At 54.7% G+C, this 22,426-nt stretch overlaps 1 protein-coding gene across 4 annotated transcripts in view; it reads right to left on the bottom strand.

Moving 5' to 3' along the window:
• AKT2 (AKT serine/threonine kinase 2) overlaps positions 1–19,903 on the bottom strand; it is a 51,001-nt gene extending 31,098 nt beyond the window's left edge. Inside the window, exons 1-2 of one of the 4 annotated variants that reach the window (XM_037047465.1) lie at positions 19,726–19,903; positions 1,015–1,144 (exon numbers count right to left, since the gene is read on the bottom strand). In XM_037047465.1, coding sequence (XP_036903360.1) covers positions 1,015–1,060 — 46 coding nt within the window. In that variant the 5' untranslated portion in view covers positions 1,061–1,144; positions 19,726–19,903. Of the gene's footprint in view, positions 1–1,014; positions 1,145–1,830; positions 2,016–2,039; positions 2,345–4,256; positions 4,477–19,725 lie in introns of those variants that run through there. The other 3 variants (XM_037047467.1, XM_037047468.1, XM_037047466.1) reach the window with 3 other exon arrangements.
• Between the last annotated feature and the right edge of the window lie 2,523 nt (positions 19,904–22,426).

Genomic DNA, 22,426 nt, shown 5'->3' with positions numbered 1-22,426 from the left:
GCCTGAACAAGCCAACCCGCAGCATGTGCTTCTCCCCGGCAGCACCTGGCAGCACAGCTGGGTGAAGATCTGCAAACAGGTGGCCGGGGTCTGGGGATCCTTTCTCTTCAGTCTCTTCCTTATAAATGACTTCACTTCTCTGGCCTGGCTGCCCACCAACACAACCAGATCAGGTCACACCATGGCCCACAACCTCCTCGGCTTCCAATCACCTGGGGAGCTCCCGGCTGGGCCCTTTCCATCACTGCTCCATCCTGTTACCTCCTCCCGCTCACCCTCACACACTCTAGGCTCCAGCCGCCCTCCCACCTTCATCCTTGCTGCCACCCTTAACCCGCTCTGTGTACTGCTCACTCCCTTACCTGCTCGGGGCCTCTGCTCGCTGTCGCCTCCTCAGAGCCACTTCCTCTCTCCCCAGCCCCTTCACCCTCAAAGTTCCTATTCTTCACAACAGACTTATCACCACCTACCATCACACCTGCTTATCTGTTTATTGTTTGTCCCCACTTCCAAATGGAACGTATACTTCCTGAGGGCATCACTGTCCCCAGAGCCTGGGACACCCTGGCACACCACACACACTCAGTGAATATTTGCTTAATGAATGCGGAATATCGCCTCAGCCTGTTACTTCAATTCAATGACTTCCCTTTCTCTGTGCCTTGGTTTCTTTACCTACGAAATGGGGCTATGAATGAAATCACCACTGCAGAAGCAGAACTTGAGGCCTGGTCTGTGGGTTCATGCAGGGTGCCCAGGAAGGCCAGGAGACTCGGCCCCAGGTGGGGCCCCAGCCCCCCTGCCCAGACTACCACTGAAGGGGTCCACGAAATGTGATGCTAAGGAGCTACCGGCCTGGGGCAGGCAGGCGGGGTGGGGATCCTGGCCCTGGGAGACTGCGAAGGCCCTACATCTCTGCTTCTCACAGCATCAGCTGCCAGGAAGAAGGGTGTGGGGGTGTTTTGGGGGGATGGTGCAATACCACGGGCCTAAGCAGCATGAGCAGCCCCTTACCACGCTTGTGAAGCCAGCCTTCTTTGATGACAGACACCTCGTTCATGGTGGCAGCGTGACACGCTGTCACCTAGCTCGGGACAGCTCAGGGCAGCAGGACATGCAGGAAGCACGGTGAACTGAGCACGATCTGCAAGACAAGAGGGGAGCGCATCAGAGTTAGAGGGGGATTTGGCCCCAGCCCGTTCCCTCCGGACAGCCAAGCTCTGAGGCTCCTGTGGCTGCTTGGTTTGCTCTGTGCACAGTGGAGGCAGGGAAAAGTGGGAGAGCCCTGCTTCCCATTGTGGGGGGAAGATTCGGCTGCGTCCCCAGGGACCCCAATGTGGGGTGGGAGGAAGAACACAACTCTGCCCTCCAAGCCCTACTCTGCAGGGAGCAGAGCTCCCAGGCCTACGTGCGGGCTCGACACCCATGACACCCACGACACCCACGCTGAATACAGGCAGCCCACCCACCCACCCACCCTCGCTCCAGGCTGGGAAGGTGGCAAGGGAGCCACAGCCCCACCTCCAGCGTCACTCCCATGCCCCAACACTGAGGTAACCAGGGATGAATCAGACAGCCCTGGGCACCTGAGGGAGTGCTCAGAGCCACCAGCATCTGCCTGCCACCCCCAATACACACACACTCTCACTCACTCACTCTCTCCTTTCCACATCAGGGAGCCAACACCCTTCCACCTTTAGCAAACCACTCCCCTGTGACAGGCCACCCCACGTCACTCCCTCAGCCTCAGGTCCCTCCTTGCCCCCCACCAAATGACTGAGAAAAGACACGTCTCAGGCACTCCGGATCTTGAACAGGAAAGCAACCTACGGTGTAGACACACACTTGTCTGGGGCCCAGGAGCCAGTCCTGGGGTCTCAGTCAAGGCCCTGGTCCCTTCCCCGAGACCTCTGCTTCTGTCCTCAGGGACCAGCAGCTGACAGACTGACAGACGCCGAGGCTGCTGTTCCTGTCTCAGGTTCCTGGGCAGGCGGGTGGAGGGGAGAAGGGCGGGAGGCAGCCACCAGCTGGGCCCCTACCTGGAGCCTGGAGAGAAGCCACGAAGCCCAAGGCGCCTTTTGCCTTTCCTGGCCTGGGGTTATTTGCGGACAGCAGGTCAGGAGCTACTGTGGCTCCCAGAGAAGTGGCAGCTGGCTGTAGGGACACCCTGGGCATCAGCGTTCTCTCGTGCCCCAGGGGAGCTGGACACACTACTGCCTGGCATGTGACTGTGGCAGGCTGCCGGCCAGGCACAGGGAAGGAGGTGAGTGGGAGGAAGCGGGGGAAAGACAAGACGAACAGTGGCGGAGAAGTAAACAGCAGGATGAGAAATCACATTCTGAACTCCAAGCTGCAAAGGCAGGGCCAGAAGCAGCAATGGGGCTCCCCTCCCCAGCAGGCATGACAAGCACCCCAAAGGACTCACAAGCCGTGAACCCAACAGCCGGGACTGCCAGACACTCAATCCTGAATGTCCCACCAGTCTGTGCTGCAACTGCTAATGTGACCAGTCTCTCCGGAGATCCGGCCCTCCCTAAACCTGGCTCAGATCCAGGGCTGGCTTCTCCGGGGAGAGTCCAGCCCCACCTCCTTCCTGGACTCCTCCCCTCCAATCTGCCCCTCATTCAGCAGCTATGGGGAACCTCAAACCTAACCCTGTCCTTCCCCTACTCAAAACCCTTCCATGGCTTCCCACTGGCCTTGGCAAAGAAGCTCCAAGGTTTGGGATTCAAGGCCCCTCAGGACTTGGCCTCTGCTGGCCTATGCTCCACTGCCCCCCACCCCTGCTGACCAGGGTGGTTCCCACTGCTCAGCCACCCAGCTTCCTGACTGCCTCTCCCACCTAACACCACCTCCCCTCCCCTCCCCTCCCCTCCCACCACAGCCTTCTCCCTGGGCTCCCAGCCCTCTGTACTCAACCCCTAAACTCCAGCTAAATCTAGCCCTATCCCTCCCTGTGAGCCAAGGAGCAGCTGGAATGCCCTCAGTAAAGGCTAACGACCATGACAATGATTACGCCTGGTACTACTCCCCCACCTCTCCTTCCCCCACCCTCACTCTGCCCGCTTCTGTCACTTAGGCCCTTGTTTTTATGAGTTCTCCCTCCTCCTTGAGGTCTCGGCTGAACCCATTTCTCCTCCAGAGAGCCTTCCTGACCTCAGAGGCGTCACTGGGTGCTCTCGGTGCACTTCCTCAAACAATTCTCCCCACCCCTACAAATGCTAACCCAGTGGACCAGCATACCTGTGCATCTGCTGCGCACACAACGAATTACCCAAGTCTCCCCAGCACAGCCCCAGGCCAGGACCGGAGACAGCCTCAGAAGCACTCCCAAAGTCTAGTCATGCCCAGTTTTCTGTTGTATTTTTTTAGTGTGTCTTAAGCTCCAGACACTATCCTGGGGGCCAGAGACACAGCATCACTAAGACACAGCCCCTGCCTTCATGAAGCTCAAACTCCAGTGGGAGCGGCAAACAAGGCACCAACACACACAGCAATGGCGCACAGTGAAGAGGCGCTGAAAAAAATAAAGCAGGGGAAAAGGATGGCAGGTAATGGGGCTGTTAGCCACACACTGTGAGGCACTGTGAGCAGGGTATGAGTCCTGACATGCAGGGAAAAGAATTTCAGGTAGGGGAACAGCAAGTGCAAAAGGCCTGATGCAGGAAGGAGCTGGTAAGCATGGGGAACTACCACGTGGTCCCCATGGCTATGGGGTCAGAAGTCAGAAGAGGTGGGTGGCAGAACATTTAGAGTCCGGCAGCTGTGATGAGGACTTAGGGAATTTCTCCCCAACACAGGGGCCGGCACTGTACTTCCCCAGGTAGGAGCTCAATTTGGAATAGTTCCCAAAGGGCCAAGATGGACCTGGAGTCCAAGGAAGGGTGGATGTGAAAGGAAAGGACGGGGTCTGATACCCAATCTCAGCTCTCCTCTCCCTCCCCTCCCAGGCCAGTGACTTCACCTCAAGGAGTCTCCGTAATTCAAAGGCACTAAAGCACCCACTGTTAGCAGAGGTTCAGCCTGCAGCCTGGCCCCCCGAAATGCCCAAACACATGGCTGCCATGCTCTGAAAGAGAGAAGTGAAGGCAGGGGGGCCAAGGGAGGCCCAAGGGTGGCCTCTGCCAGTCGGGTGGCCTTGAGCAGGGTGGCAGTGTCCCCATGGAGCCTCTCTTAAACGCTCTACGCCACCCCACCGGAGGGGCGGGGACCACACCTAGGGCAGGGCAGAGGCACAGAGAGGGAGAGACGTTTACCTTGGGTTCCCCAGCTAAGCAGTGGCGGAGGCGCTGGCCGCTGCTCTGCACACCAGAGTCACTTTTTACATTCTCATTTCAGTGATCAAGAGGCCAGCGGTAGCTTGGGCAAGGGCAGGGGGAGGAAATGGAAGATCCCCTGTGTCCTGGCTGGATCCTGCCCTGTCCTCCCACTGAGGGTGGCGCCTCCGCTGAGGTGTTTGTGACGCAGTCCTGTGGTGATGAAATACCAGGCACCTCAGCCAAGAGGATGGCCTGTTCCCTGGGGAGCTGCCGATGGAGGACGCCTAGGCAAGAGGACAGAGAAGCAGCCTCTGGTGTCCGTGCACGGGGGCCTGCCCTGGCTGCTGCCTGAGGCAGCACGCCCCACAGCGGGGAGCACTGCATGGCCCCGCCCCCCCTCACTGCTGCTCCCTAGGGTGTCCCGACCTGAGTCTCCAGTCCTAGGCTGGAGCTGCCGCTGTCAGCTGGAGGTGAGCCACGTGGGGAGCGAGGTGAAAAGAACAAGGGCACCGCACAGGAGAGGACGACCAAGGACCACACACAACCTCATTAGTTACAGGGACACGCAAATCAAAGCCACTCACCAGGATGGCTAAAATTCTTTAAACTGACAAGGCTAAGCATTGACAGGGATGTAAAGGAATCATGACCAGAGTATTGAACACTCAACCACTACAGAAAACCGTGCGTAAGAATTAAAGCTCAGTGTGCATCTGCACCATGCCCCAGTAATTCCGCCACCCCAACAGAAACGAGAGTGTGTTTACAGAAGGACATGTATGTTCACAGCAGTGGGCAGTAACCCTCAAACTGGAAGAGCATGTGTCCACCCAGAGAAGAACGGACAAGTTAACTGAAGTAAATTCAGACGGCACAGCGTTCTACACAATAAAAAGGACCGAACTACTGACACACACAAAGGGATGAAGTGTAAGACTGTGACATGGAATGCCAGAAGCCAGACACAAAATAAAACACCAAAAGCCCATTCATAGCAAGTTCAGAACAGGCCACGTGGCATTATTTGTTTGAAAATGACTTTCTCACTTGTAAACTGGGCGGAAATCAAGGCAACAAATATCCCAAAGTCAGCAGTGGTTAGATTTGGGAATAGCTGTTGGGTGGGGGTGGGACGACAGATGAATATTTCTGGGAGCTGACGATGTTCTGTGGTGGTTACACCAGGCTTTGCTTTACAATTACTTGTTATAACATAAATTTAACGTACTTTTCTGTATTTTATGACAAAAGTAGTAACTACGAAAAGGAACCAGAGTTTGGAGGTCCAAAGGAGAGCTCTAACTGGGCCTCCAGGTTTCCAGGGCTCCCCTGACCTCAAGGCTGGCCTGCCTGGATTTCTCCTCAAAAAGACCGGACCACCAATGAATAAGGAGAAGGATCCGGGGTCCAGAGGGTCCAGATCTCGACCCCAGGCTCTGCCGCTCTGTGGCTGTGTGACTTCCTCTAGGCAGCGCAGTGATCCCGTCTGCGCAAGGGTCCTGCTGGAGGAGGGACACGCACTCCAGGAGGAGCAGGGCAGCCCAGAAAGGGGTAGGCTGGAATTTCAGGGGATACACTTACCTGCACAGAAGCAAGCTGAATGGGAACGCAATTCACCATACTCAACAATCAGCTCTGAGCAGGGAGGGCGCAGCGACTGGACAGGGGTCCCTAAGGGGGCTCTGACTGTACTGGCAAGTTGGGTTTTTTTTTAAAAGACTTTATTCATCTATTTTTAGAGAGAGTGGAAGGGAGGGAGAAAGAGTGGGAGAGAAACATCAATGTGTGATTTCCTCTCACACACCCACTACTGGGGACCTGGCCTGCAACCCAGGCATGTGCCCTGACTGGGAATGGAACCAGCAACCCTTCGGTTCACAGGCCAGTGCTCAGTCCATTAAGCCACACCAGCCAGGGTGGGTTTTATTTTTTTTATCCTCATCTGAGGACTTTTTTTTTCATTGATTTTTGGGAAAGGGGAAGGGAGAAACATAGATGTGAGAAACACCGAATAGTTGCCTCCTGTATGCACCAAGACCAGGGGTTAAACCTTCAACCTAGGTGTGCCTTCTGCATGGGAACTGAAAACACAACCCTTTGGTTCCCAGATGACACTCCCACCGAGCCACACCAGCCAGGGCAAGGCTTTATTTTTTAAAAATAGTCATTGAGTACATGGGTACCACTGACTTTATTGTTATGTTTCACTCTATAATAAATCATTATAAAAGTTTTTAAAGACATTTTTACTTCCATCTGTCTTATTTCTCAATGGTTTTCAAAATGTAGCTCCTTCAGAAGCTACATCTCAGAGCTGGGAGTCAGATCCACGAGAGGCAATTCACAAGATGACACAGCGCCAAGCGGAGAGAGGCCCCGGATGAGGGCCTCGTCCCAGCTGTTAGTCTTGGGAAGGGTCCTTCCAAACCTGTTTCCTCCTCTGCAAAACGAGCTGGATGGTTCCTGCCACTGAGGGTGGCTGTGAGCTCCAGTGCTTCTGTCCTCACCCCTCTCTAGTCTGGGACCCTGTGACTCCCTGAGTCAGAGCCCACCCTTCTCTGTTCAAACCCTCTGGAGCCCCAACTAACCCTGAGTACAAGCCAAAGTCCTTACAAGTAGCCCCAGAACCCTACGCCGCCTGCCCCTTTGCGTCTCCACACACATTCCACGTCAGTGGTGTCTGCTCCCGCAGCCCCTGAGACACGCCAGGACACCCCCACCTCAGGGCCCTTGCACGCGCTGCTCCTCCACCAGGAGGCTCTTCTCCAGTCACCCACGGGGCCCCGCCCACTATCCTCAGCCTCTGCTCACGTTGCTCTGTGAAGCCTTCCTAAACTCCCCAGACAAAAGTACACCCAGCCTTCCTCCCCATACGCTTTTTCTCCATGAGCGCCTGCCACTCAGGACTTACCTGTTCATCAGTTCACTGTCGACCTCTCCTCAGTACACGTCAGGGGCTCTGGCCTGTCCTGGTGCACGGTGCTGGGTGCACCGTGGGCATTTAATAAATATTTGTGGAATGAATGTGTACCAGAACAGACTCCAAATAAGTGAAATTCCTTTCCTCACCATTTGTCAGGTCCTTTTTCTCTCGCCCCCTCTCCCTGACCTGGTTTCTTTGCCAGACAGGACAGATGGGATTGAGGGAGGCAGAGCGGAGGCTGAGGCTCTGCATCTCAGGCACTTGAGAGAGTGGGGCGAGGGCTCCTTCCGGGCACTGAGACCCCCCCCACCCCCCCCCGGGAGCCTCTGTCATCTGCCCTCCAATCCTCGCCTCACCTACAGCTCCCAGAGGAGGACTTGCTCAGGAAATAAGTTCAATGATCAGCATCTGCTTGTGGGAATTTGGGAGGAAAGGCACACGGTGGGCGAGGAGAACGACTCCCTCACTCACCATCTGCAGCTCGGTGAACTGCTCCTGTGCTTCATGAGAGCATGTTAGCATAACGGATAATGTGGAAAACACTCGCCCTTGGAGGAACTTCTGCAGAAAATGCTTATGACAGCGCACAGAGGGGTTTCTCGGCCTCAGCACCAGCGCTGCTTGGGGTTGGGCCATTCCAGCTGTGGGGCCTGTTCTGTGCACAGCAAGACACTCAGCAGGGACCCTGGTCTCCACACGCTGAAGCACATCCTCCCCCAAGGTGGAACCATCAAAAGTGTCTTCAGACATTACCAAATGCCCCCTGGGGGCGAACCGCTGTTCTGAGGGTGTTCCTGCTGGACTCATGAGACACGGGAAGCAACCTCAAGTCCACAACAGCTTCTGGTATTACAGTAACAGTTAATATGATGGCAATGCTAGAAAGAGGGAATGTCTATATAGCACTTACCACACGCCCAGCACACCTAAGTGCCTGGTACATGCAAATCCAACCCTCACAGGCACACTCTGCAGCAGGCACTTACTCTACTGGCTCTATTTTAATAAAGACACTGAATCACAGATGGGGAAAGACTGCCCCCACCACCAAATCAGAAAACACAGAGTTGAGAGGGGACGCCAGGCAGCCTGGCTTCCCCACTGCAATGCACCACACGGCCTGAGGCAGACTCAGATTCCAGTCCTCGCTCCCTGATAGCCTGATAGCCTCCCCAAGCCTCAGGTTCCCCTCTGTGCAACGGGGCTGCGAGCAGCACCACTATCCAAGGCTCATCCATGGAAAGGGCACAGCACAGCACCCAGCCCTCAATGGGGACCCGTCCGGCGGACAGAACACAACACGGCCACACTGTGCACAAGAAATACCCGACTGGCCAACGCTGACAGTCAGCATGCAGTGTGCTCACACACAATAGGACGTCCAACCGATCCCTTTTGGAACAAGCAGGACACACCCTGTCGCCTCAATTCTCACATGCTTACTTTTTCACACGACATTACTGAGATTGACAGACATCTCACCACGCACATGTAAAGGATGCTTTCATCTACAGCATCCTTTCTGGACAAGCGGTTGTATGATCAACAGTGGACCTTACAGGGAACAGCATCACAGACTGGGGGTGCAAGAAGAGGTCTGTGTTCAGCCGTCACAGACAGAGAAGGAACTGTGTCAAAGAGCCAGCAGAGGCAGAATAAGGGTGCAGGAGCTGAGGTGGCCACAGGAACCAGATGCATTCCAACCTCAGTCGTGAGGCCGGGCTGTGTGACTTTGGGCAAATCGCTTCCCATTTCTTCACCTCAGTTTCCTCATCCGTATGTTAGAAACAATAACAGCACACACCACCGAGGCTGCTGTGAGGGGTGAGTGAGTTAATCCTCATGAGTCCTTCAGACAGAGCCTGAGAGGGCAATGGCTGAACACCTGCCAGCTGTCACTATTCCCTCCGCTTGGTGGAGACATGGGGACCCTCACTTCCCACAAACACACTTCCGTAACATGTGAATTTTTTACCTATCCCAGTTTCTTGGTAAGAAGCGGCATTAAAGATATTTTTTTCCTCTTAAACACCACACACTCCCCCAGCTGCCCCATCTGTCTACTTGGAGCAGGTAGGACCGCAGGCAGGCTCAGGACGTGGGTGGGCTGCAAAAGATGCCGGGACAAGAATAAGCACCAGAGCAGCTTCCTTCTCCTCCCTGCCACCTTCCCCCTCACCCTGCCACCCAGGGCCTTTCAGCACCCGCAGAAATCATGTCAAATATTTGAGTCTGCCAGGCCACGGGCTCCAAATATGCTGAGAGCACCATGATGTGGCCAGAGGGACCCTCCAAACACAGCTCTGACCCTGTTCCCCCCTGCTCAGGGGTCACATCCAAGGCCCTGATGGAGGCTACCAGGACCCACCTGAGGTGGCCCCTGCCGGTTCTCCAGACTCACAGGTCAGTATGCTGCCCCACACATACCTTCCCCTTCTCTTAGTCCCGTGAACATTTCTTGCTCTCTCCCCCTCACCCCAGGGCCTTTGCACGTGCTGGTCCCCCCACCTGGCACACTGTTCACACACATTTACCTGCTAAATCCCTGTTTCCTCAGGGGAGCATCCCAACAGCCCCTGCCCTACAATTCACAGACACTCAGACCTCAGCCTTCCCGTCCCCTGGCAGCACGTACCTCCACTGTCTCAATCACGTGTACAATGACCTGGGTACGGGTGCACCCCCCCAAGGGACCAAGAGCTCCACAAAGCAGGGATGGGGTCTGTCCTGGTCCCCTTGTGTCCCCAGCCCCACCCAGCACAGGCCAGGCCAGAGTGTTCATTAATGCAAGGTGGGGATGGCACACAGAACCACAGCTTTGAGCTCAAGAGTTCTGCCAAGTGAAGGTGAAACAAAAAATCCTGCATTCATTCATCCATTCCACAAAAATGGCACCCACACTGTGTCCCCAGGGAGGCAGCAGCTACCAAAACAGCTCTCAGCCCTGGGGAGTTTACAGGGCTGGGGATGGGGGAAGGGGACGGAGGGTGGACAGGCATTAAAATAAGTCAGCTAAATAAACAGGCAACTTACATGGACTACCAAAAGCTAGCAAATGCTGTGGACAGAAGAAGCATACGAGGACTAGGTACGGGGGAGGGGGGAGGGTTTCTGACGTTGTTGTGTAGGGTTACTGGAGAAGGGTTAGTGAGACGGTGAAATCTGAGCAGAAACCTGAAAGAGACTAGGAAGCCACGTGGGGACCCGGCGAAGGGCACACCGGGCCCAGGAAGGGCAGCACCAAGGTGTGGCCTGCGCGAGACACTGTCAGGAGGTGACGGAGGAGAGCGAGGCACCTGCGGCTTCAGAGGAAGCTGGGGCCTGGCCTGGGCAGGGACTGCCAGCCACGGCGAGGGCTGTGGCTGTTTCCCGTGGAGACATGGGGAACTGCTGGCTTGAGGAGCAGCAGCACAGGGAACCCCCGGCCCCAGTGAGGAAGGGGCCGTGTCACACCCTTATTCTCAGGAACTGTCCGCAGGAGAAGCACTGGCCCGACACTCCTAACTCCTGGCTCACTTAGGGATGGACCCACACCCTAGAGCAGGGGAAACTGAGGCCTGGAAGGTTTCAGTGAGTACCCAAGGCCGGGCAGCTAGAACACAGCCAAGAAGACTGGGTCATGCTGTCCTAGCCAAGACTCTTCTTCCTCCCTCTGCCCTTACTCCCAAGAGGCAGAGCCCTCCTACCCGCCCGACCCAGCCGGCCCTTACAATGCCCGACACCCCGCAGACCTAGGCTGTCCCCGACAAACTAACGTACAGACACACACACACACACACACACACACAGGGCCCACCCAGCCTGGCTGAGGGGTTCCTCCCTCAAAGGCACTGCTCCACATCATCACTTGGGGGTGCCCAGCCAGGAGGTCTGAGGCAGAGTTTGGTGGCCCAAGTCCCACCTCATGGCTAAGACACCTGGGAGCAAACGGGCCCGGTCCTGCCCACAGCTAGCATTTCCTGAGAGCTCATAACATGCCTGGCCTGGATTCATACCAACCTGCACAGCGACTCTGAGAGGTAGATGCTGCTACCATCCCCATTCTTGACAAGCAAAAAGTGAGACCCAGAGAGACCAGATCACACGCCCAGGATCTGGGTGAGTGCCAGAGATGGCTTTCTTAGCCAAGAGAACTTTCTATAATGCTGAAGATGTGGGTACCATGGCTAGCGCAGCTAAAGAACTGAATTTTTACTTTCATTTCGTTTTAATTATTTAAAATTTAAATGGCACACATGGCTAGTGGCCAGCTGATTGGAGGTGCAGTTCTACAGAACCTCTGCTACCGAAGCAGCAGAGCCTCAAGGCAGGAGGGTGGGCAGTGAGGCTGGGACTGTGATGCTCACAGGCCCGAGGGGCCAAGGAGAAGCTCCCACCCGACATGTCGCCCTTGAGCCCTGACCCACTCAGCCCAAGGAGCTGGAACAGGGCTCAGATGCCCAAAGGCACACCTGGAGGCCCGCCTGGTTCACGCCCTAACTACCACTTCTAGGATGCACTGGTCTCTTCTCTGAACCGTAGCAACCCCACCTATGAAACGGGACCCTAACATCGACCTAACTGAGCATTCGCTTCTGCTATTTCTGAACAACCCAGAGTAGTCATGGGGGCCGAACAAGAGACGTGCTCCACGGGGACAAGGCCAGGATTTTGGGAGACAGGCAGCAATCACACGAAGGCGAACTCCAAAGGCAAGGGCCCGCCCGAGCTTCAGTTAGAGCTGTGGAAGTGGCAGCTATGTGAATACTGTCACTAGCTGGCTGAAAGAAATCACCCAGATGATTCATGACGTGCCCATATTCACTTTTGGAAAATATCATCTAAATGAAAACATGGCTAAATAAAGTAGACGACTTGCAGACACTACCCCAAATCACATGCTCAGCACCTGCCATTGCCGCCCCCCAGGTCTTCAGACACTATTTTGAGAAACACGGCCCTAAGGGACCCCAGCCCTGCCTGCTGGACCTGCGCCCTGCCACCCTCCTCTCCGCCCTGCAGCCTGGCTCTCAGCGCTTCCACAGTACGAAGGTGCCTTGGGGCCTCTCCCAGGCCGCCCGCCCGCCTGACCCACTCAATCCTTTGGGCTTCACCTTCAAGCCTTGATGCCTCGCCTCAGGGCTCTCTCCAAGCCCCGCTCCAGCCAAGGCCCGCTAGATCTCTGCTCCTTTCCTTGGCCACATGGGACCCTCACAGGGCAAATGCCACTTCTCTGCCTCCTCCACAGAGTGCGTGCCACTCCCTGGCGTCCAAAACTATACATGACAAGTAACAAGTACTCAATAAGTCATTTGGTGAGAGAATCGAATACACAAATGACCCGAAACAGCCAAGGGCTGACACCAGAGGCGATTCAGGAATCAGACCCCAAGGCAGGGAGGGTGTGGGGAGTGCCTCCTGCTCCCCCTCCACCGTGGTTCTGAGAAAGGAAGGGGCCAAGGCTAGGGCTCCCTGGGCATCACGGGCTGGAGAGAGCCAGCCACATCCCATCTCCTAAGCAAGCATCAAGTGGAGCTAATTCAGTCATTTCTAGGACAACTGAGGCCTCCTTGGTGCCAGCTCTAATAGAAGAGAAAGCAAAAAACATCATTAAAATACCAGTAATAACCTCAGAAACAACAGCCATGACATCGGTCAGAGGCTGAAGAGCCAGGCTTACAAAGGTAGACCTGACGCCAGACAGAGCCGGGTTCCAATTTCATGATCTTTGCCTACTAACACTTTTGGCGAATCCAATCACCTTCCCGGGCCTTTGTGTCCTCACCAGTGTAACGCTAACAGCTGTGCCGAGCTCCCCGCCTGTGGTGGACTGGTGAGAGCACGCACCACATAAAACCCCAGAGGGGCCACTCTGCTGGCTCTCCGTAAAACACAGCCATCCCACTTAGCTTTCCGTGCCTGGGTTCCTGTCTACAAAATGGAGGTGACTGCTACACACCTAACAGGCCGCCGCGAGTCTGAGCGAGCAGGAACTTAGTGACGAGTGTGATTAATTTTTCTGTCCGGAGCCCTCCCCAGCAGGAAACCTCGGCTAGCGGGCCTGCCATTCCCTCCCAAGGCTTTAAACACAAACCTACTCTGCCAACCAGCAAGCCCAGGCTGGCTGCACCCAGAGCCCCTTCTCTGCGCTCAGGTGCCCAGCCTGACAATCTCCAACAGCAGAAGCAGCAGCTTGGTTGGACCCATCAGGCACCTTCCCAGGCAGCCCGGGACAAGCACTTTTTAACACGTTAGCTCCCTGATTCCTCCCTACAGTCCCGGCAGGGATGGTCCGGTTTCAGCTGAGCAAAAATACATCTCAGAGAGATGAAATAAGGTCCCCAGTTTCCCAGCAACCAAGGGGAGAGCCAGGAGCAGGGTTTACAACCAGGCCGGCTGCCCCCAGCTCGGGCCACTTTGAAATAACCCACCAGCTGAAGATGACTTGAAACCAGGCTGGCAGGGCTCGGGGAGGGGGGTGAGGGATTATCAGCCACCCCAGTCCGTGGGGAAGGGCCCAGAAGGTGGCGAACCAAGACACGCTTGGATTTCTGGCCTCACCCTTAGGAACATCTGCGGACGAGCTTCCTGGGCAGGACAGCTGGGCTCAAGGAAATTCCTGCAGAGACCTCTGACACGTAGTCTCCCCTCGGCCAGCCCCTGCTTGCTGTCCCCTGCTCCACAAACCCAGCACAGCGGGTCTTGCTGTGGGTGCCGAGTTGGCAGTGGGTCCTGCCCCCAAGGGGGCCAGGCTGAGATCCCACCCTGCTGCCCCTCCCACGCCCGCTCCCTCACTCCCTCCCTTCTGGTCCTGCTCCCAGGGCTGTCTCCCCAAGCTGGGCCTCTCACTGCTTGGCTGGTTGTCCAGAAGAGCCTGCCACGGAACCACCCCACCGTGCAGCCTCGGAGGCCTGGTGGTTGAGAGCCTTCCACTTGGGAAGTCAGAGAGGCCCAGGGAGGGGTGTCCCTGGGCCCCCCAGAGGGTTGGAGATCAAGTGCAAAGGACACTCTTTTCCGCCCTCCTAATTCAAGGGAATTCTGAAGACCCCAAGACTGTGCTCTGAGGGGCTCCACTCCTTCCAGGAAGACATTCCTGAATGAGTCTGGGAAAATCAGCAGTCAGGTTCCTGCTCACCGTTCTACAGCTTAGCTAAGTTTGAGGCTCAGCTGTGGAACGAGAAGCCACAGTTACTGAGGCTTAGCCCTGTGCTGGGCTACGGAAGGCACTCCGCAACCATGGAGCCATGCTGCCCAAACTGAGAGCTTGCCCCCAACACTGCCAGGCCGGGGGACCCGGCACAGTTACCCAGACTCTCCAGGCCTCAGTTCTCATCGCTGTGAGGTAGGACTCAGAGCTGATTCCACTTCAGTCTGAAGGGTTTTCATCCAAGTTCTCCCATGGCTGCTTCACCACACACCAGTCCCAACCTATGTGTCACCTCCTCCAGGAAGCCCCCTGATCAGCCCAGCTAAAACATACTAATACCAAAAAAATAATAATAAAAATGAAAAAATAAATAAAACACACTAACACGTCACACTCTCTTCCCCCTGACCCCCATTCTTGTTGCTTTCATAACACTGATGGTGACTTGACGTCCTATCACAGATTTGTTTGCTGGGCTCCTGTCTCCAGCAGAAGGCAGGCCCACAAGGCTTGGTCTTCCAAGGTCTAGAGCAGTGCCAGGAACTGTGCTGGCCCTCGGGCACAAGTGGAATGGAAGGCAGAATCAGCAAGTATGGCTTTTACCAGGTATTCCTATTATTTTGCACTGTTACTTGACATTAGCCCAACCATTTGGGTTGGGGAGGGGTGGGCAGCAAAGCAACCCATTGAGCTGTCCCTAAGGGGAACAGCCACCGGCCCTGGGGAACACGGTGTGAAAACCACAGCCGAGGGAGGCAACCATCGGGCCTGCAGCATTTCTAAGGCAGTGATTCTACTCAAGGGGGAAGTGGGACGCATGTGAAACTCCCTGACTGGCTCTAAACCTACCCCCACCCCAAGCAGAGGCCTGAGAACCTCTTATGGCAAAAGGCATCTGCTGAAAGTCTAAGTCTGTCCAAGCTGCTCCTCGGAGGGGGCTGCAAGGCTCTGAGTAACCCAGCCCCTCCTCTGTCCTTCACTCACCCTGGCCCTGCACCTCACCAAACTCGGCCTCACTCGGCCTCCTGTGCTGTGGTTCTCTCCCCCACCCCAAGGCTCTCCCTCTCCTGTCTCCTTATCCATCGCAGAGGCCTTCCTGACAGCTCATCTAAAGAAGCACCAGTCACATCTGATTCTAATTCACTGCCTAGCCCCTCTAACCTGCCCCTTACTTATTTAGCAGGTTTCGGGTTTGTCTCCCCTGGCTCCACAGGGGTAAGGCCTTTGTCAAGTACACCCCCGAGTCCCAAAGAGCTGGAGCAATGCCAGCCATGCAGCAGGAGCTCAATGAATGGTAGAAGAATGGAAACTTTTCCTCAGCTGTACAATGCCTTCAGGATCAGATCCACACTTCTCCACCAGGCCCCCCGGGCTCTATGAAGCCTGACCCAAATCTACACGCACTTCTCCAACTCTCCCTGCCCAGCCTTCTGCCTTGCAGCCTTCAAAAGGGCCACTCCCACCAATGCTGGGGGCTGTGATGGAGATTCAGTAAAAATGCATACAGGGGGCCCTGGCTGGTGTAGCTCAGTGGACTGAGCTCGGGCTGTGAACCAAAGGGTCTCCAGTTCGATTCCCAGTCAGGGCACATGCCTGGGTTGCAGGCCAGGTCCCCAGTGGGAGCCATGTGAGAGGTAACCACACACTGATGTTTCTCTCCCTCTCTTTCCCAATAATAAATAAATAAAATCTGTAAAAAAAAAAAAAAAAAACACACATACAGGGAAGAAGAGAGTTTAGCAGAGACCAACATCTACAGAGGAGCTGGAATTCAGACTCAAAAGGGCTCAAGGCAGCAACTGTGTGGAAGAAAGATGGGCCCTGGGCACTGCGTTTTCCAGTTTTTATTTGATTATATGTCCCTCCCACTCCCAACCCTCATCTAGAAACCAGAGATGCTAATTTTGGCCATGTCCTCCTCCTGGTGTTATCTGACAAGGCTGTGTAACTTGAAAAGCACCTTCAAAATCCTAGCAAAAATAACAATTGCAGTTGCTAAGCTATCCTAGGACTCACCGTGTGTCAGGTACTCTTGTTAAATACATCCTGAGAGCAGGATGTTTACTGTAGGCTTACTGTTAGAACTTCCCAGTTATAAATGCTTTCCACAAACTAAGCCATTTAACCTTCACAACCTATCCGGGGAGAATCAGCAGCAGTCCATAACTCGGATGATGAGAAGGGCCCAGAAGGTTGAAGAACCTGCTAAAGGTCACACAGACCACTGAGTAAAAGGGCTGGATTTGAATCCAGTGTTCTGAATCACACAGTGAAGCTCTTTACAGAGGTCAGAGACCAGGACACCAGATTCCTGAATCCTGGTGGGGCAGGGCTGGGAGGCTGGACAGTGGGATGCTGCAGAGGGCTGAGGGTGGGGTGCTGATGCCCTCAGGACTGCTGACTAAGCATTTACGCAGTGCCAGATGCTCTTTAAGGAGCTTCTCGCGAATTAGCTCATTTAACCCTCACAGCAGCCAGAGATGGGTACCATTCTGAGCCCACTGCACAGAAATTAACCCTGCGGCTCACTGTCACATAGCCAGAATGTGAAAGCACCAGAACATGCACACCTGCCCACTACACCGTCCTTCTGTAGAGACCTCTAACACAGGCACCCTGTGTCACCCCTGCATATTGCTTTTACTGTCTTCTCCCAGCCCCAGCACACACTGTGCCCTGGATTAAAGGATGCTCTGGCTCAACTCTGAAGACAGACCTAGTTCCACCAGTGAGCCAGGACTGCTGGACCGGCTGCCTACAAAGGTGCTCACAGCTGCCCTAGGCCCTGCGGATGGACAAGGAGAAAGAAATGACCATGGGTGCAGCTGGTAGGGCCCAAGGCAGGGGTTTTCAGGTGACAGAGATCCACTCCAGCTTGGAAGCCGCCAGTGAGCTAGGAGTACATGACACCAGGGACAAGCAGATACACCTCCAAACCCCGGCTTGTCCCCGGAGGTCTGACAGACCTAGGTAAGGTAAGGCCACCTCTAAGCCTCAATTTCTGACCCTGCAAAATGATAGAAACACCATATCCACCTCTGGGTGCAAATAAACCACGGTTCCAGTTACTTGTTGACAAGAGGTTCATTCTGAGGGCAAATGGGGCCAGCGGTTTGCATCCCAGCTCTACCACTTCTGGCTGTGAGACCTGGGGCAAATTATTTCATTCACAGCAAGTGTCTCAGTTTCCCAGTATCCTCACCTGTAAAACGGGTAGCACACTTCTCCTTACCTCCTAGGGGTCCATAAAATGGGCACAACCAATACCCAACCCATAGGGGTATTTTGAGATTTAAATGAGATGTGTGTAAAAGGCCTGTCACATTCCTGACATATGGCGAATGTTTAGTAAACACTGTTCACTAGCTCTGGAATGATTTTCCTCTTTGTGCCTCAGTTTCCCCTTCTAAAACAGAGCATAGCACCAGTACTTACAGTTCTAAGATGTGAGTATTCAGCAAGTTGGTCCATGTGAGACATTCTGAACAGTGTGAGGCACATGGAACGCATTCAATAAATGTCAATCATCAACCTCACGGTTATTGTTTTTATTGCTGCTTTTAACCCCATCCGGCAAACCCTCTAAAACTAGCAGGAGGAAACCAGAGCAACAAACCCCTAGCAGAGAAAAATTCTACAGAGCCACCAAGGCCTCCTGGAAGAGACCATTCTCCTCAGGGACCATTCTCTCTAAGCACCACAACCCACGGAAGCCAGTCAGCTTGGAAGCTGATGCCATGGACCAGACGTAACCATCCTCATCCCGGCTGGACTTCGCCCTGCCCTTCAGGAACTCCAGACCTGGAGGCAAAGGTTACCAGTCAAGCCAAGGTCACAAGCTGGCCTAGAGAGCAGGGGCAGTGGCCTCCCATCTGCAGCGGGCTGCTCCAAGCACCCACCTAGCAGGCAGAGTGAGAAACAGATCTGTGAGGAATCTGGCTGTCCCAGGCCCTCAGAAGGGCAGTCTCCCTCCCTGGATCAGGCTGGACTAGGTCCCCTTGGCCTATGCAATGGGGAACAGCTGGGAAAACAGTGTTTAGCCTCATTGCCTGCCACCCACTGCCACCCAATGATGAAGCCAACTGTTATTCCCTGGTGGGGAGTGCAAACATGATGGGCACCTGGATAGCTAACCAGGGAGACACAGTCAGCCTCAAGGAAAACGGAGGGGCCTGCAGAGCATGGTGCCTGACTCCTTCACACCTACCCTCAACTGAGGTCAGGCCCTGACTGGACTCCCCATGCTTGTCTGAGATGAGAAAAAGGGACAAAGCTGAATGGCAGTTCATGGAGGACCTAATTATTCCAGTACAGACCTCTGGCTGAGCTCAATCGGCCCCCAAATCAGAGGAAGGGGGACCTAAAAATCCTAAGGATCAAGATGTCTCCAGCCACTTTGCCCTGGAAGAGGTGTCCCACCAAACACTCCTTCCTCCAGTCTTAAGCGGGTTCGTGAGCACAGCTCCCTAAATCCAAGCTCACTACCTCTTCTCCCTAAATGTAGTCAAAAGCTCAGAAAACTTCAAACAGCAGCTCTTAAGACATTTCCCCACACCCTACGGAAAGAACGTGCCACAGAGGTGTCTGTCCCACACACCTTAAAACAGAGTGTAACAATAGGAAATTGTGGGGTAGACAGCAGTCCAGGGTCCACACAGTCTCCTCCCCCAAAGTTATTAAGTTCAATAAAGGACGATCCTCCTCCAACTCAGTGTAAACCCCAAGCTCCACCCACCAAACACAGGAGGCCGAAACCCCTCCTGATCACTAGCATTAGAGCCCTCCCAAAACACTCCCGTGAACGTCGTCTTCGGCCTGCCCTGTCTCTCAAATATTATAAACATCACAGCCCTACTACTTTGATGTAGCGCTCTCTACTTTCTCGGGATGGCTCCCCCCCAACGCCTCAGTGGTATAACCCAGACGGCGCTACCCGGACCACACTTGGTGAACAGATCCCTCCCCCAAAACCTCCACCTCTCTCAACGAGTTATAGAACCTGCTCCCACAGCCCCGAGTAGGTACAGCCTCCTACATTTCGTAAGGCGCGCCCCCTCAGTGACTTAGCGCTCGCCCACCAGGCATGCTCTCAGTTCACAGCCCACGAGTTCAGCCCCAAGCCCGCACATGCTAGGGTGCGTGCCCCAACTCCACAATGGTTCGGTCTTCGCACTTTGGTACGCGCCCCCCCACCGCTTCAGTGGTGCAATCCGCCGCCCCCGCCCCCGGCCCCTCGAGGCTAGAGCCCCCGCCCCCGCGCAGTCACCCCAACTCATTCCCGGAAGGGGGGGACTCGAGGGCCGCGGTCCCCGCCCGGCAGGCACTGGTGGTACGGCCCAGCGCGGCACCGCTGGGGGTCCCGACGCGACCACCGCGGGGGCGGGAGGGCGTTCGGGGACACGCACTGGCGCGCTCACCTGTCACCGGCAGCCGCCCAGCCTCTCCGGCGGGGCTCTACTCCCGCCCATCACCACGCTGCGCTTGATCCTGCTGCTCTGTTTCCTGGCGGCAGTGGCGGCGGCGGCAGCGGCAACGCCTTCTCCGAGCCAGGCCCAACGGCTCGCGCGGCGCGGCCCCCCCGCCCCCTCCCCCAGCCCCCGCTTACCGCCCCGTCCCACCCACTGGCCGGAAATACCGCCTTCTCCCGCAACAACAGGAACTGACGTGAAGCGGGAGCTAGACTCGGAGAGCGATAGAGCGCAAGCGCAACAAAAGGAGGCAGTGGACTTAAAGCAGAACGCCTCCGTACAGTAGGCAAGTTTGGGCCGGCGTGGGTTAGTGATGGGGATCGCGCAGGCGCCGAAAGAAAAGAACGGAGAGGAGTGAGCAGGCGCAGTAGGACTCTGACCGACGCCCGCTTTCCCTAGAGGCTGGCAGCGGTGGTGTTTCCCGACAGCCCCTGTTCCTTATTTGCATAGGCTTTGATCTCGTTTTACTCGGCTCTCGATTTTCCTCCCGGTTCCGAGGCTCTTAAAGGGCCCTGGACCTGAGGTTAGGAGGGGTTTCCTTTTCAGTATGTCGCTCACGGTTGAGCTCAGATTGAGCTCAGGCTGTGAAACCCAGCTTTGCATTTTCTTACTAGTGATGGGTAAAAGGCTCCACTGTTTTTTCGTGTGTGTGCTTCAGTATCCACATCTGCCGAAACAACATGCGTAAATGGGCTAGTAGACTATTTTATATAAACAGAACAATTTATATCAATTAGACATTCTGTGACTCAAAAATATTATCTGCTCATCATATATGCAATTAAATATGGGATATAACTTTTTATGGGCCGACAAAGACCTTAAAATGACCCCGCAAGAAAAGAGTTTTGTACACATTCTGGCCTATTTATGCTAGTGTACTACCTAGCTGTGAGACATTTGGTTCCCAGTCCCGTCTCTCGCATAGGTTGGGTGGAACATGTTAGCTTATGAATTTGGGTTTCAGTATGCCGCACAGCTTGGCCAGTAAGCATTGATTATCCTGAGTTCACCTAAGTCTGTGAGAGTGTTTCGGTCAAGTCCTGCGCGGGGATGGACCTTAGGTAAACATAACACTAGAACCATCCCTTAGCTATGGGTTTCCAGCTTGGAACTCGCTGCTCTGTATTCCTGATTCATGGTCCTGCCCCTTCACAGTGTTGATAACTCTGAACAATGCTTCCATCACTACAGCCCTGACCACTGGAGAGTCTTTGACAGGACTCTGTCCACGACACAGAGAGCCCCAAGAGGGAAAAGACCAAGGCAGTCACAGTCGTCACTGTGTACTTAGCAAAGGGCCTGGCACTGAGTGGGCTTGTGGGGAATTTTTCTTTCAAGATTTAGCCCTTCTGCTCCAGTCTAGACTCTGTGGCCTACCCTCTTCTTCCTCTGCATGCCGAGCAGCTCACAGCCCATTCCCCTACCTCAGAGTCTCCCTGGACAACTCAGATCCCGGCCCCTCCTAGGGCACAGGGGTTTTATCTCACTGAGCCCTCCAGTGTGCTTGTGTGTAAACTCCTTGGAGTCCTCGTCGGCCAAGGTCATCACTTCCAAATTACTTGAAGGCCTAGCACGTATGTATGTACACTTATAGTATCATGAAACAAAAGTCACCGAATACTGCTTACCTTTATGTGTGATGCACTCTGATATTTAATTTTGTTTTCAGTGCCATATGAGACCCCGTGGAACTGATTTTCTGAACCACAAGTGGGTCAGGCCTTGCAGTTTGAACAACATTCGTGTAGGGGTGAACGGCATTCGCCGACTTGGGAGATGCACAGGCCCTAGTTATAATCGTGCCTTTCCTATGTTCTTGTCAAAATAATTTCACACCTCAGTGCCTACCTTTCCTTGTGGCAAAGTATCAATAAAATTTATTTAGCCATTGTTATGAGCCAGGTTCTGTTCTTAACACAGTCCTGTAGCTGTCGACATCATCTCGGAGGTTCGTGCAGCAGCACCGGTCCCAGGGCAAGTTAGGAGTGCAGGTGGGATTTGAACCCTGGCAGTCTGATACAAGCACCTGTGCTTTGCACCTAGATCGATATTATGCAGAACAATGGAAAGTACAGGCCCTACCTTTGTCCCCAGTGTTTCTTCGGTAAAACACTTACCTATCATTCTAGGCCTCAGTTTTTCAATTTCCACGTCAAGGGTGATTGAGGAGAAAACTCCCTAAAACACCAAATTGTTCTCTACCCTCTCATCTGTTCTGTGAACCCCCCTCCCATAACTATCAATATAGGCTGTCCATGAGTTTTTCTGAGGGGGAGGGCTGGTAACTTCTCATCTGGTGTCTGCTCAAAGGTCTCTTGATTCAGAAAAAATGATTTAAGGATCCTGCCCTGAGGGATGGAAAGGACATCTCCTCAAAGCCCCTTTCTGTCCCCAGGGAGCAGACATCAGCCCACGGAGTCCATTTCAACCCTCCTTGTGGAGATTGGGCTCCGGGTGGGATCAGACAAGCCTCACAGACCAGCTCTTAAGATCCCTGAGTGGAGAGGCTTCCACTCATCGCCAGGAGGGCTGGGGGCCACCCCTGGCAGTGGTGGAGGTGGCCATGAGAGGTGGAGCCTCTCTCTCTCTCTCTCTCTCTCTTTCCCAGGGGCGATTGGGAGATGAAAGCAGAAGGAGTGAGAATTCC

The sequence above is a fragment of the Sturnira hondurensis genome, unplaced genomic scaffold (genome assembly GCF_014824575.4).
Source record: "Sturnira hondurensis isolate 20B ecotype Veracruz unplaced genomic scaffold, ASM1482457v3 Scaffold0005791, whole genome shotgun sequence".
Taxonomy (NCBI): domain Eukaryota; kingdom Metazoa; phylum Chordata; class Mammalia; order Chiroptera; family Phyllostomidae; genus Sturnira; species Sturnira hondurensis.
Note: the sequence above shows the minus strand (reverse complement) of the source record. Positions and strands in the feature narration are given on the sequence as shown.